The sequence below is a fragment of the Malaclemys terrapin genome, chromosome 4 (genome assembly GCF_027887155.1).
Source record: "Malaclemys terrapin pileata isolate rMalTer1 chromosome 4, rMalTer1.hap1, whole genome shotgun sequence".
Lineage (NCBI taxonomy): Eukaryota > Metazoa > Chordata > Testudines > Emydidae > Malaclemys > Malaclemys terrapin.
The window spans coordinates 110785136-110797674 of NC_071508.1; the positions used below are offsets into that span (position 1 = coordinate 110785136).

At 50.9% G+C, this 12539-nt stretch overlaps 1 protein-coding gene across 2 annotated transcripts in view; it reads right to left on the reverse strand.

Moving 5' to 3' along the window:
- LTBP2 (latent transforming growth factor beta binding protein 2) overlaps positions 1-12539 on the reverse strand; it is a 117848-nt gene that overhangs the window by 86000 nt on the left and 19309 nt on the right. For both annotated transcript variants that reach the window (XM_054024878.1, XM_054024876.1), the window contains exon 3: positions 6807-7050. In XM_054024878.1, the coding sequence (XP_053880853.1) occupies positions 6807-7050 (244 nt within the window). The remainder of the gene's footprint in view (positions 1-6806; positions 7051-12539) is intronic.

Here is a 12539-nt window from a genome sequence, read left to right on the forward strand (position 1 = left end):
GCTCTGCAGGTCCCAGTAGCCCTTCCTTGCTTGCTGTACAGCCACAGTCCAGCACATGTGTCATCTGGGCAGCAGAAGCCCACCAGATAGATTCTGGATACAGATTTATGCACTGCGTTCCCACAGAAGCAACTTCCTGAGGTCCCAGCAACAGGGGTCTCCTCTTCACACACTGTACTGGAATTAACATGCAGGTGGTTGCAGGGCAGCAGGCCATTCCTGCGGAAGGGACCGGGGTTATATTCCCTGCAGCTCCTTCCTATCCAAAGGATTCCTGTTTGTTTACTTCAAACGTAGGAAAACTGAACTGTTTCCATTTAGTTTGACTTCTGGGCCAAGGTGCAGCTCCGCCTGCCCAATGGACTGTCAGGGCCTTCTTTCTCTCTGGGCAGGGATTCAGGCTAGTGTGGCGCCAGCAGAGGATCTGCAGCTAGGCCAGGCCAGAAGGGCAACACTTCCCAGCCACTGACAAGCCCAGAACACTCCTCTCTAGCACTCGCCATGCCAAAGAGTGCCACCCCCATGCCTCCCAGCTCTCACGCTGCACAGGACGAGCTTCCTGTGGCTGCCTCCAGCCCACTACCAGCTTTGAACCTCTGCCAAATGTGGCGTGTAATAAAGGGGCATGGAAAGTGCCAACTCTTTCCCAGTCTGAATTTTGGAATGGAGGCTCTGGTCCCACCAATCCTGAAGACAGCATAGGAATTCAAAACCCACCTCTTTCTCCCAGAAGCATGTGTCTTCAAGTATGGGAACACCAGACATGCAGAAACATGGAGCATGGACTCTCCCCTAGCCTCCAGGGGAAGGGAGTACAGTAATAAGCAGTTGGGGAAGCCAAGGATTCAGTGAAAGACGTGGAAGATTGTCCTGACAGGGCAGGAATGGGTTCCACTAGGGAGTACAGGAGGACACGCAAGGTTGAGGCCAATATGCAACTTCCCCTCTGCAGCAGATGTGGGCAAATGTGATTACCCCTGATGTGGACACAATTTTGTCCCAGGGATGGGAGTAAGGAGATGATTTTACAACTTAACTCCAAACACACTTGATGCCAGTGAGAGTGAAGAGGGGAAAAGCCTTTATCCTAGAGAGCATTGCTGTCTCCAGTTCACAACAGGGGGCTTTTGGGAACAAGGGCTCAGCCTTCATGACATCATTGGAGCCTTTGCCCAGCTCATGACCAGCTTTACCTCGTTAATCAGGCTCCAATCTAGGTTGCATTTGGCTATCACCAGGAGTCACTCCTTGGATTACCATTGACATACCACTGCCCTCAATCACTGGGACCCCAATCTCCCTGGGACCCTCACCTCACTCAGAGAAGTACCATATTAGGCCAACCCATTGGTCCATTTAGTCCAGCACCCCATCTCCAACAGTTGCCAGTAGCTGATGGAAACCCCACCTCAGAACACACCTGACTTACCAAACCCTTTCTCTGCATGTCAAAGGGTTTCTAATCCCCTCAGTTCAGGACAGTTAACTCTTACTGAGGCTGGGGGTATAACTGCGAGAGTACACAGCCTCTCATGCTGACCAACAAGGAAACAATGAGACAGTGTTCTACCTCCTCAGTCTGTATCCATTTCTCATCTTATATTTAGCGTGTGAGCTCTCTGGGGCAGGCTGTCTTTTTGTTCTGTGTTTGTACAGCACCTAGCACAGTGGGATCCTGGTCCACAACTAGGGCACCTAGGGTCTATGGTAATACATATAAATAATATATTCTCAGAACTGTTGGGGTCATGTTTGCCAGCCTCTCTCAGGGAGCACTCAATAGGGACACATGCTAAGGCCTGGTCCCCAGAAATCACTGCACCTGTTTCCCATGCTAGGACCTTGAGGTGTGAGGTGACCAGCAGTCTGGGCACATTCACTAGGAGCTTGTCCATGAGGACAGGCAGCTGAAGGGCAGGTTTCCATCCCCAGAAAACAGTGTTTCCACCACTCCATCCTTGCTCTTTGCCAGGACAGCTGTTAGCATCAGTCACTGCAGTAAACCACAGAAACAGGAGCCCACACAAACTGGGGGGTCAGGACCGTGGCTACATGGCCTCCTCCAACAACTCCCCCAGGCTCATTAACCTGAGACCGAATGTGCAAGTGAGGTTAATCCCCGTAGTTAGATTGCAGTCAGCACCATTCATCTCAGACAGGTCTAGAACCACCCTTTGGGGGCAACTGGGCTCTAACTTTCACCAAAGGGCCTGGTGAAAAGGAATTTGCCATCTCTCCTTATCAAGCTCTGTACCTATTTGAAGCTTGTCCTGAAGGGAACCTTGATGGAGCCGTTCCCATGGCAGAGTAGCTGAGGCTAGGATAACAGTACAGAGCAGACAATTAAAGCACATCCAAGGTCAAGCTGAAGTAACCAGCAAAGGAAACGGGCAGCACCAGCAGTGAGACTGTGGGAAAAGCTGCGAGCGCCAGCTCCATGGGCTTGGTGGTGAGTGAGGTTTCTCTCCTCATTTCAACACCAGCCAGTTGTTTTAGGATGACAGCTGGAATCCCACTCAGTGCAGCCCAGAGACATAGCAGGGCACTCACTACTCAGCTCTGTAACACAGCCAGTCAGAATTTATAATCACCTACTGGGGTCTGTGAGGGAATCTACCCTGTAAGCAGAGACCTCTCCTCACAAAGCCCTTCCTGTATGCCACAGCAGAGGGGCAGGATTCACCACACAGAAGGAGGAGACAACACACTGAACACTGTGGACACTGCTAACAAGGCAGCACCAGACTGAAACCGAAAATTCTTTCCTTACAGACCTACATTGACAGCCTGCATGTTGGTGCAGCAGCAACCCAGCCAGCTAGTGGCGGGAGAGGTCAGAAAACGGTCTGAAACCAGTCCATCCTCCTGTGAGAACGGGCATATTTGGTGCAGATAGTTTTTGAACATTAGAAGAGGCTCACTGCCTAGGTGTCAAGAACCACTTCAAAAACCCTTGCAACCAAAGCTTACCACATCCCTCTTTAGATCACAAACTCTTTGGTGAAGGGATCAGCTTTCTGTTCTGTGTTTGTACAGCACCTAACACACTGGGGTCCTGGTCCATGACTGGGGTTCCAAGGCACTACGGTAATACAACTACTAAATACAAATAATCCACCTTGGAGTAGTGGAAACCCTGCAGTGAGAATCAGTCTGAAGATTGGTTTCGTGTTCTGGCATTTCCTGTAGTGAGGATGGGACTTCAAAGTTTACAAACCCCTGCTCTTGCTTGAGCTCCCCTTATCAATAAGCTTGTGCTGGAAGTTTTGGGGCTGACAGTGTGTTTTGAATCTCAGAGCCACCTCACAATATCTATGACATGGAACCAGCAGTGGCCCCTCGCTCCTGACCCTCCTAAGATGTTCTTCCGTATCTTCTCTCTGAACCAAGGGTGCTGGCAAGCCAGTTGCTGAGGGATGATGATCAACACCCTACAAGCAGAACTTGTCTTTGCTAAATAAACAACAGTTGATTTATTTGTTTCAGCTTCTCTGGGGTTACAGGCCCACCCTGGGAAGTTCCACACAGTATTAGAGTCAGTTTTACAGCCTTGGGAAGCTGCATCACCATAACGAACTTTACAGTCACCTGAAATCAGTCATTTACTAGACTTCTGTGAAAGACCCCAGGTTCAAGGTCTGAACATCAGTACAGACTATGGCACATGCAAGGACCACATGCCTGGCTGTAGCTAGCCTGCAGTAGGCAGAACACTGCTACCAGTACCAATTAATATTGTCTAACAAGAAGATGCATTAGATGGTGGAATAATCTCCCAGCGAAATGGTGGGAGCCTCACCCTGGAGGAAGAACCAGCTGCAGGTACCAGTCAGAGTGATGAGTGATTGGGGGTGGGGGGAGAGAGAAGGGGTTCACTGAAGAGAGAAAACCCATGCATGGAGATGTGTCTGGCATTCAGATCTGAAAGCCGCCAGGGTCCTGATCATCCCACTCCTTCCAAGAAGGCAGTTTGACAACCACCTTTGTCTGCGGCTTTCACAAGTCTTATTCAATGTGAACAGCTCCACTGTTCTTGTCATGGAAGGTCCTACTCGTCGAGGGAGACGTGATGTCTCAGGTAGCTCTGTTCAAAGATTTGATTCAGAGTTCAATGGATAATAATGTCAAGTGGAGCACTGGGGTGATGTACTTGTGGCTCAGTAAGCTGGCTCCTTCACTCTACTCCCACTGGAGTTTTGTCAGGACTTGTGTATCACTGCCAGAGTAATCCAACCTGGAAGAAACACTGTGGCGGGTTCCATATCTGTCAGTCTTCTGCCTTGCTGCAGTTGAAAGAAAGCATTCTGGGTATCCAGGATCAGAGAGGAGGAATCCAGGAGGATACTACAGCTGTGCCATGTCCTGACCTGTGCACAGGAACACCCTCTGTTGCGATGGGTGATGATAGGGGCCTAACTAGTGTTCCTCCCTCTTCCTTACAGCATCATCTCTGTCTTGCCTGGATTCGACTTTCACCAGACACACTTCATCCATGTGCTTATTTCACACAGGCAGTAGGATAGATGGAAAACGCAGTCTTCAACTGACTCATGAACAATTCCCTTAACATTTCAAGCTTTAAATAATTTGAACTCACCCCAAAATACAGCCTTCCAAGATTAGATGTTTAGAAATGTCTCCAGCTCGGACTTTCCCTATGCTCCAGAATGGGCAGGCACGCAGCAGTTTATTGCCAGTTTTGATGATAAACTGCACAGACTCAGGAAAGTAGGCAGATCTAAAGGACAAATTGCCATTCCCTACATAGCTCTGAGTAGCACTGAAACAGAAAATCACAGCACATCAAAGAGAAAAGGGAACAGAATCTCAGGGTGCCAGAGAAGATGGCTTCTGGGCAGGCCTCCCCAAAAGGGTCATCACCTCTTCTTCTCCATCACAGAGAGAAACCCCACAGACATCACATTTATAGCTTCTACACAGCACAGTTCTAGTAGTCTCCAACAAAATGAATTTAGCCAGCTCACCCGCTGGAGAAGACACAGGTAGGATGCAGGCATGCCTTCTGGAGCTGGACACAAAGCCAAGCACTTTGCTCAGACATCCATAAACAGTTCCAGAAGAACATTGATATGGATCCTGCAAAACCCCCACCTAGGTTACTCTAGGAGATACCCCCACTCTGCAAATGTACAAAACAACAAAGAGATACTTTTTTTTTTAATATTCCCAGTAGTAGCTGGGAAGTGTATCACCACCCTAAGGCTTACAAGAGAAAAAGCCTACACAGTGGGACTTACAAAATACGAGATATGGGACAGATTATAGCTTGGCTTAGAGGGAGCTGGGCTGTAGCCAATGAGCTACTTTTAACACACAAAAACAAAGAAACAACAACCACCTCGAGCTCCTACCACACAGTACTCAATGTAGAAGGGGTTAGTCTCTCTTAGGCACAGTACCAAATAAACAAAAGCTGCAGAGTTACCTAAGCATAACAATCCTGCACCAGATACCCACGCACCTACTAGATTACACTACTACATATAAGAACTATATATAGTAGTGTAATATAAGTGTGTAACAGTTACATGAACCCTTTGCTCCTAAGATCTATGATGATAGGCACCTTGGAAACACCTGTGTACATTTATATACTATCCCAAGTACCTGTGCTCTTCTCTGCATATAATAATAGCACAACTCTAACCAATATTCTTACCTAGGGGTGCTGCTTGGACACACAAAAACCCACCAGCCAGTCCTCCTGGCTGAGACCATTAAAGATGCTACTGAACTGGACAAAGGACAACACTATTAAAACTTGGGGAGGCTCTGTCCTGGGATACATTCACCACTAAAGCGCCTCCTTCTGGCTGCCCTGAAGATTAGTTCCTTCCAGGTCTGACGCCCCCTTCTGTCACTCGCTCATGCACCCTTCCACCTCATTCTCTCTCTGTGACTCAGGGTGCTCTCTCTTCATGGCTTGGCCATCTGGCCAGGTCACTTGTGCTTTCCCCTTATGAGCGTATCAAAGTCCCACAGGATGAACAGTCCCAGGCAGGCTGCAAATCCACTGTCCTGACTGTGCCACTTCCCTAGTGGCTGGTAGGGGAACCTGGGCCCAGCTTCCAGCTCAGGGACCCTCTAATCAGCAGCCAAGGTCTGCAATGTCCCACCTTGCTACCACTTCCCTGAGTCTTTTCCTACTCCACCTCCCTCAGGCTTTCACTCCATCACCCTTCTGGATAACCCTTTTTCAGGGCCTCAATCTCCCCAGGTTTCTGCTCTCCCCCTGGCTTTCCTTCCCTCCCTCATTAACAACCAGAGTGGCTGGAGGCTCCCTCACTGCAGCCCTTTTTCTGCTGCCAATTTCCTGGCTTTATACTAGCCCCGCCTGTTCCTTCTCACTGGGCTCCTTCCTCAGTCTGTGGCTACTTAGGCCACACCTGAGAGGAACTAGGTGGCCTATCTGGTGCCTTCTCAGTCTCATTAACCCTTCCTAGGCCAGTGTGGGGTGAACACTCCACCACAGGCTCTTTCCCACAGTCGCACTTGTTCCAAGGAACCAGGAGATAGTGATGGGGACAAACCTAGTTCTGTTTTAGAGTGGATTCAGGGCAATTGCCCCTGCACCAGTACTCTGCAGCTCTAATAGCCCCAAGGAAGAGCCTGTGACTTGGATGGAACCTAGATCTTCTGCATGGCAAAGCAGAGCACTATTCCCTAGGGCACTGGCTGGGCCTGGGGATGAGAGCTTGGGGGCTGTCCCAGCACAGCACAAACCCTGGGGTTAATTTTCATTTGTCAAGGGAATCTGGTTCCTGTTGGTAACTGGAGCGACTTACCCAGCTAGTGGTTGCTGCAGGATAGGTGTCTGGGCCCCTCTGGGTGAGCCTTCTCTCTCTGCACTGCCAGCCCTCTTCGGAAGGGAGCCTGCTGGGGGCTGGAGGGCTGCCACAGAGCCAGGAGGATGGTACACTCGTTCTGGAACGACATCTTCACATTGGGCGCCCTGGAAACCCGAGCGGCAGATGCAGAGCTGGGGTCGGCTGCAGGATCCCTTGTTCTGGCATGGAGGGTCACAGACGGCTGGAGGGATATGGAAAGGAGTGAACAGAGATACATGGCTCCCAGTGCAACAGGCCCATGTTGCCCTCTCCATACAGTTGCAGTTTAAGGAGTGGGATAACGCAACCTGTCCCACCCCGACACCGAAACTTAAAGGAGGCTTCCCTTCCCCACCACCCCTTGGCTAAATCCCAGCCTCAGGAGCGACCCTTCCCCTCCCTCAGTCAACTCCTAAGGGCAGGTGAACTGCTCAGACTCGGGTGCAGAAGAAGATCAGACTGACATTTCACACAGGTCACATCTTTGGGTTGCTACTGCTCTGGGTTAGACTGGAGCTGGCACCCTGGAGGTGAAAGTCTCGGTACTATGATTACCATGGATCACTAATATGATCTACGAGAGAGAGAGATCTGAGAGCTGCTACTCATCCCTCCATTGAACTCAAAGGGGCTACTCCTGAATTACTTCAATACAAGTGAAAGCAGAAATGGGCTCAGAAGAGCTTACAATCCAGTGCCCTGATCCCCACATGGAGCTCATTGCAAGAAGAAGGTCTCAATCAAGCTGAGAACAGGAGCTGCACTAGCACAGTGAGGGATTGGAGAAGGGAAGCATGAGGCGGAGGACAATATGGCTCTGGGATCCCTTGGGAGTTGTTTTATTAGGTTTCATTTTATGATATTGCTTTATTATTCTATTTCATGATTATATTGTATGGATCCCCTCCCTGATCCCTCTGAGCTCTCTTGTCCTCTCTGGAACATTTCTACCCTTCCCCTGCCAGCTAATTCTGAAGTCACCATGCTCAAATTCCTCAGCAGTTACAGGGACTTACAGTTCATTAACTTCATGCCCAAATCATCCTCACAGCCTGTGTGTGTTCCTAATTACAGCACATCAGCTTCAGCTCTGACTCTGGGAGGAAAGTGCCATTAATTACATGCTGGGCCCTAATGCTTCCCAAGTTAACAGGAGCCAAATTGGGCTTATAATCCAGTCAGTAATAGTCAGGAAATCACAGTTCACTTCAGTGGGACCAAGTTAGTCATTCTCCACTGGGCAACAGCTACATGGCTCATGGCTAAAGGAGACCAAATGGACAGCATCCCCCTTAACGGAAGGGAAGCCCCAACCAACAAAAGCCCCTCCGGAGGGTTTGGATTTTAGGTCTATGGGAACCTGTTTGGATAAAGCAAGAACAATTCAACCTTCACGTGCAGCTCAACCTGTGCCCAAACGGACCCTTTCTGTGGGAGCTGAAATGTGCAGTGAACGTTTCTATCACAGTTATTTTAGATTGCGTGGTTCCCCCATGAGCCAAGCAGAAGGGACTGGTGTCTAAGGCAGCCTGACATACCATCCATGTTCTCATATAGCAATGTAAACTTTTAATGCACCTCCCTTGTGTTTGGGTTCCCATACAACACCCATCACTGGTATCCAAGCGCCAGTTCATCACTCAAGGCACATGGACAAAGAAAACATTTACAAACCTGACCACACATGCCACCTCCTCACCCAGTTTGACTCACTCCCAAATACCTCCTCCCCCAGAATCCAGAACAGAAAGGCCTTGCCGCCCTATAAGACCAGTGGGGATGGGTCCTGTCTGAAAATGGCCTGCCACCAGCCCCTGCTCAGTGCGATCACAGGCATGTTGGCTTGGTTACTAAGTTGACCTTGACTGCTGTGTTACTGTACCGGGAGAGAGGCAGGTCTCAGAGATGGGCAGAACCCAAACCACTTAGGGGTGTATAGGCTAAAGCCAACAACTGGAATTACATCCCTCCGTGAAGTGAATCGGCCATCAGTGCAGATCCCAGAGCACAACCAGGGTCCCAGACAGGCAAAAATTCCACCATGTCAGTGTAGTCTGACACTACGAGGTTTGATGTCATTTAGAATCAGAGGATCAGGCACCCGGTGCTTGCAATGTTCACGACAAGAGTGCAGAGCTGTGCAGGCTCCATGCTTCTGTCAGAGAGGGTGGATAGAGGAAGGATGTGCGAGTTTGCGGGGATTTTGAAAAGAAGGCGTGAAATATAATGGGATTCAGAACACTGCATTATGGGAAGTTGACCCCATGCTCCCAGTCACCCCTGCATGACTTGTTTTGGCCCCAATAGGCATTGCAAAAACATCCCAAAACACCCTGTGCTGGATGGTGATGAGTTGCACGGTGGGATACCTACCCACAGCGCACTGCACTCTGCATCGATACAAGCACTTCTGGTGAGGATGCGCACTGCCAACACAAGGAGCGTAGCGATGGAATAACTGCAACAGCTGTATGCTCACGTAATTTAGGTCAACATAATTTCGTATGGCAGACCTGGCCACAAGCTTTCGAGCCAAACAGAGCTCTTCTTACTCCGAGCATCATCGCTAAATACAAGGTGGAACAGATTGTTTAGCATAAGTAGTTAGCACACATTCTAAGGGACCACTCAAGATAGAGTGGCCCGTTAATATCTCTGCAGTCATAGTACAAAAAGGGGTTGTTAGTGCGTGGACTGAATGACACACTGGATTTATGGCTTATTACAACAATCTGTAACCCACTAACCCTCTCTTTTTGTCCTATGTCTCTTAGGGCTGGTCCACGCTAATCCCCCAGTTTGAACTAAGATATGCAACTTCAGCTACGTGAATTAGGGTTACCATATTTCAGCAAGCAAAAAAGAGGACGGGAGGAGCCCCGCCCTAGCCCCGCCCCTGCCCCTCCCACTTCCCGCCCCCCCCAGAACCCCCAACCCTCCCCCCGTTCCTTGTCCCCTGACTGCCCCCTCCTGGGACCCCTGCCCCTAACTGCCCCCCAGGACTCCACTCCCTATCTAAGCCTCCCTGCCTCTTGTCCCCTGACTGCCCCAACCCTTATCCACACCCCCACCCCCAGACAGACCCCTGGGACTCCCACGCCCCATCCAACCACTCCCCACCCCTTGACAGCCCCCCCCAGAACTCCCAACCCATCTAAACCTCTCTGCTCCCTGTCCCCTGACTGCTCCGATCCCTCTCCCCACTCCTGCCCCCTGACAGCCCCCCCCAGAACTCGCAACCCATCTAAACCTCTCTGCTCCCTGTCCCCTGACTGATCTGATCCCTCTCCCCACCCCTGCCCCCTGACAGCCCCCCCCAGAACTCCCGACCCATCTAAACCCCTCTGCTCCCTGTCCCGACTGCTCCGATCCCTCTCCCCACCCCTGCCCCCTGACAGCCCCCCCCAGAACTCCCGACCCATCTAAACCCCTCTGCTCCCTGTCCCCTGACTGCTCCGATCCCTCTCCCCACTCCTGCCCCCTGACAGCCCCCCCCAGAACTCGCAACCCATCTAAACCTCTCTGCTCCCTGTCCCCTGACTGCTCCGATCCCTCTCCCCACTCCTGCCCCCTGACAGCCCCCCCCAGAACTCCCAGCTCCCCACCCCCCTGCTCCTTGTCCCCTGACTGCCCCTTCCTGGGACCCCTGCTCCTAACTGCCCTCCAGAACCCCACCCCTAAGCCTCCCTGTTCCTTGTCCCCTAACTGCCCCCTCCTAAGACCCCCCCCAACTGCCCCCCAGGACCCTACCCCCTACCTGTACCCTGGCTGCCCAAAACTTTCTCCACCCCCCCCAAAAGCCCCCCCCCCGTTTCTTGACTGCCCCCTCCAGAACCTCCCTGTCCCTTCTCCTGCCCCCCCTTACCCTGCTGCTCAGAACAGGGTGTTGGGCTCTGTGCGAGCCGAGCCGGACACCTGGCTGAGCTCCCCAGCACAACAAAACCCGGTCCCTGGCCCTGCACAACAAAACCCGGTCCCTGGCCCTGCACAGTGCTGCCGGACCGGGTTGCAGGAGAGGCCAACTCAGAATGCAGGGCGGCTCCGGCTCCTCTACAGCTGCTCAGGAGTCCAGCCCGGGATTTTTCTGCAGCCCTCCCAGCCGCTCGCTCTGCTGTGCCGGGGGAGGGGGAAATCCCGGACATTGTGAGTGCTTTACAAATTCCCCCCGGACGCTATTTTTAGCGCGAAAAGGAGGACATGTCCGGGTAAATCCGGACGAATGGTAACCCTACGTGAATAACGTAGCTGAAGTCGAAGTACCTTAGTTCGAACTACAAGGTACTTACCGCGGGTCCACACGCGGCAGGCAGGCTCCCCCGTCAACTCCACGTACTCTTCTCGCGGAGCAGGAGTACGGCGAGCACTTCCGGAATCGATTTATCGCGTCTAGACAAGACGCGATAAATCGATCCCAGAAGATCGATTGCTTACCGCCGAACCCGGAGGTAAGTATAGACGTGCCCTTAGAACGTGTGCTAACTACTTATGCTAAACAATCTGTTCCACCTTGTATTTAGCAGTGATGCTCAGGTTACCTTTCCCAGACCTGAAGAAGAGCTCTTTGTGGCTCAAAAGTTTGTCTCTCTCATCAACAGAAGTTGGGCCAATAAAAGATGTTACCTCACCCATCTTGTCCTCTAATATCCTGGAACGGACACAGCTACAGTTACACCACATACAGTATATTCACGTCAGCGGTAAACTCTGGTAATTTATCAGGAGCCCAGCCATAAGAGCCCAGCCATTCTAGGAATCCATGAGCTGCTGAGATAAAGCAAGTGAAGAAGGAGAGTGGGGTCAGACCCATTCTCTCTTCAGGCAGTAGCGGAACTGCCATAGCTGAAATATTCCAGCCCTTGTATCTATCCCCTGCCAAGCTGTTCCAGCAGGCTTAAAAAAGAACTTGAAATCCCTCTGAAAACTGTTTTTCACCCACTCCAGATGCATAACAGAGGAAAGAGGGCTGATCATCTGACAGCAGCAGCATTGCCAACCCCCAGCATTTAAAAATCATGAGTCAGGCCCTGAAAAATCACAAGCTTCTCAAAAGAAATTATAAATATTGGATTCTTTTTATTTGCCTTCCAGCTCTTAGATCACACCCAGGTCACGTTTCAAGCTTTTCTCTGCACCATTAGGGGCTAGAAACATACTCTTAAAATGAAAACTGAGATTTTCCAGTAATCACTTGTCTCCAGGAGTTGGGGCTTTAAGGAAAAACAACAAATATTGCACGACTCATGATAAAATCATGAGAGTTGACATCAAAATAATAATAGATCTAGCACAGGGGTGGGCAAACTACGACCCAGGGGCCACATCTGGCCCTCCAGGCATTTTAATCTGGCCCTCCGGGGAGTTGGGTCTGGGGCTTGCCCCGCTCTGGCGCTCCAGCTGGAGAGCAGGGTCAGGAGCTTGCCCCACTCCACGTGGCTCCCAGAAGCAGTGGCATGTCCCCGCTCTGGCTCCTATGCGTAGGGGCAGACAGCTTGGTTTGCTGATCTGTCTGGGTAGGAACAAAGGAACATTCCAAGTGGTTGCAAACTTTGTTCAGTAAATTAAAACTCACTCACCCACTCTCCCCAATTCTCAGTTTAGCAGGAAGTGTCCAAGTGTCCCAGAATTAGATACTTGCATGTTTCTGCATCTTCCCAGCCTTTGAGTCTCAGGAAATTCCCTTTTTTCCCCATT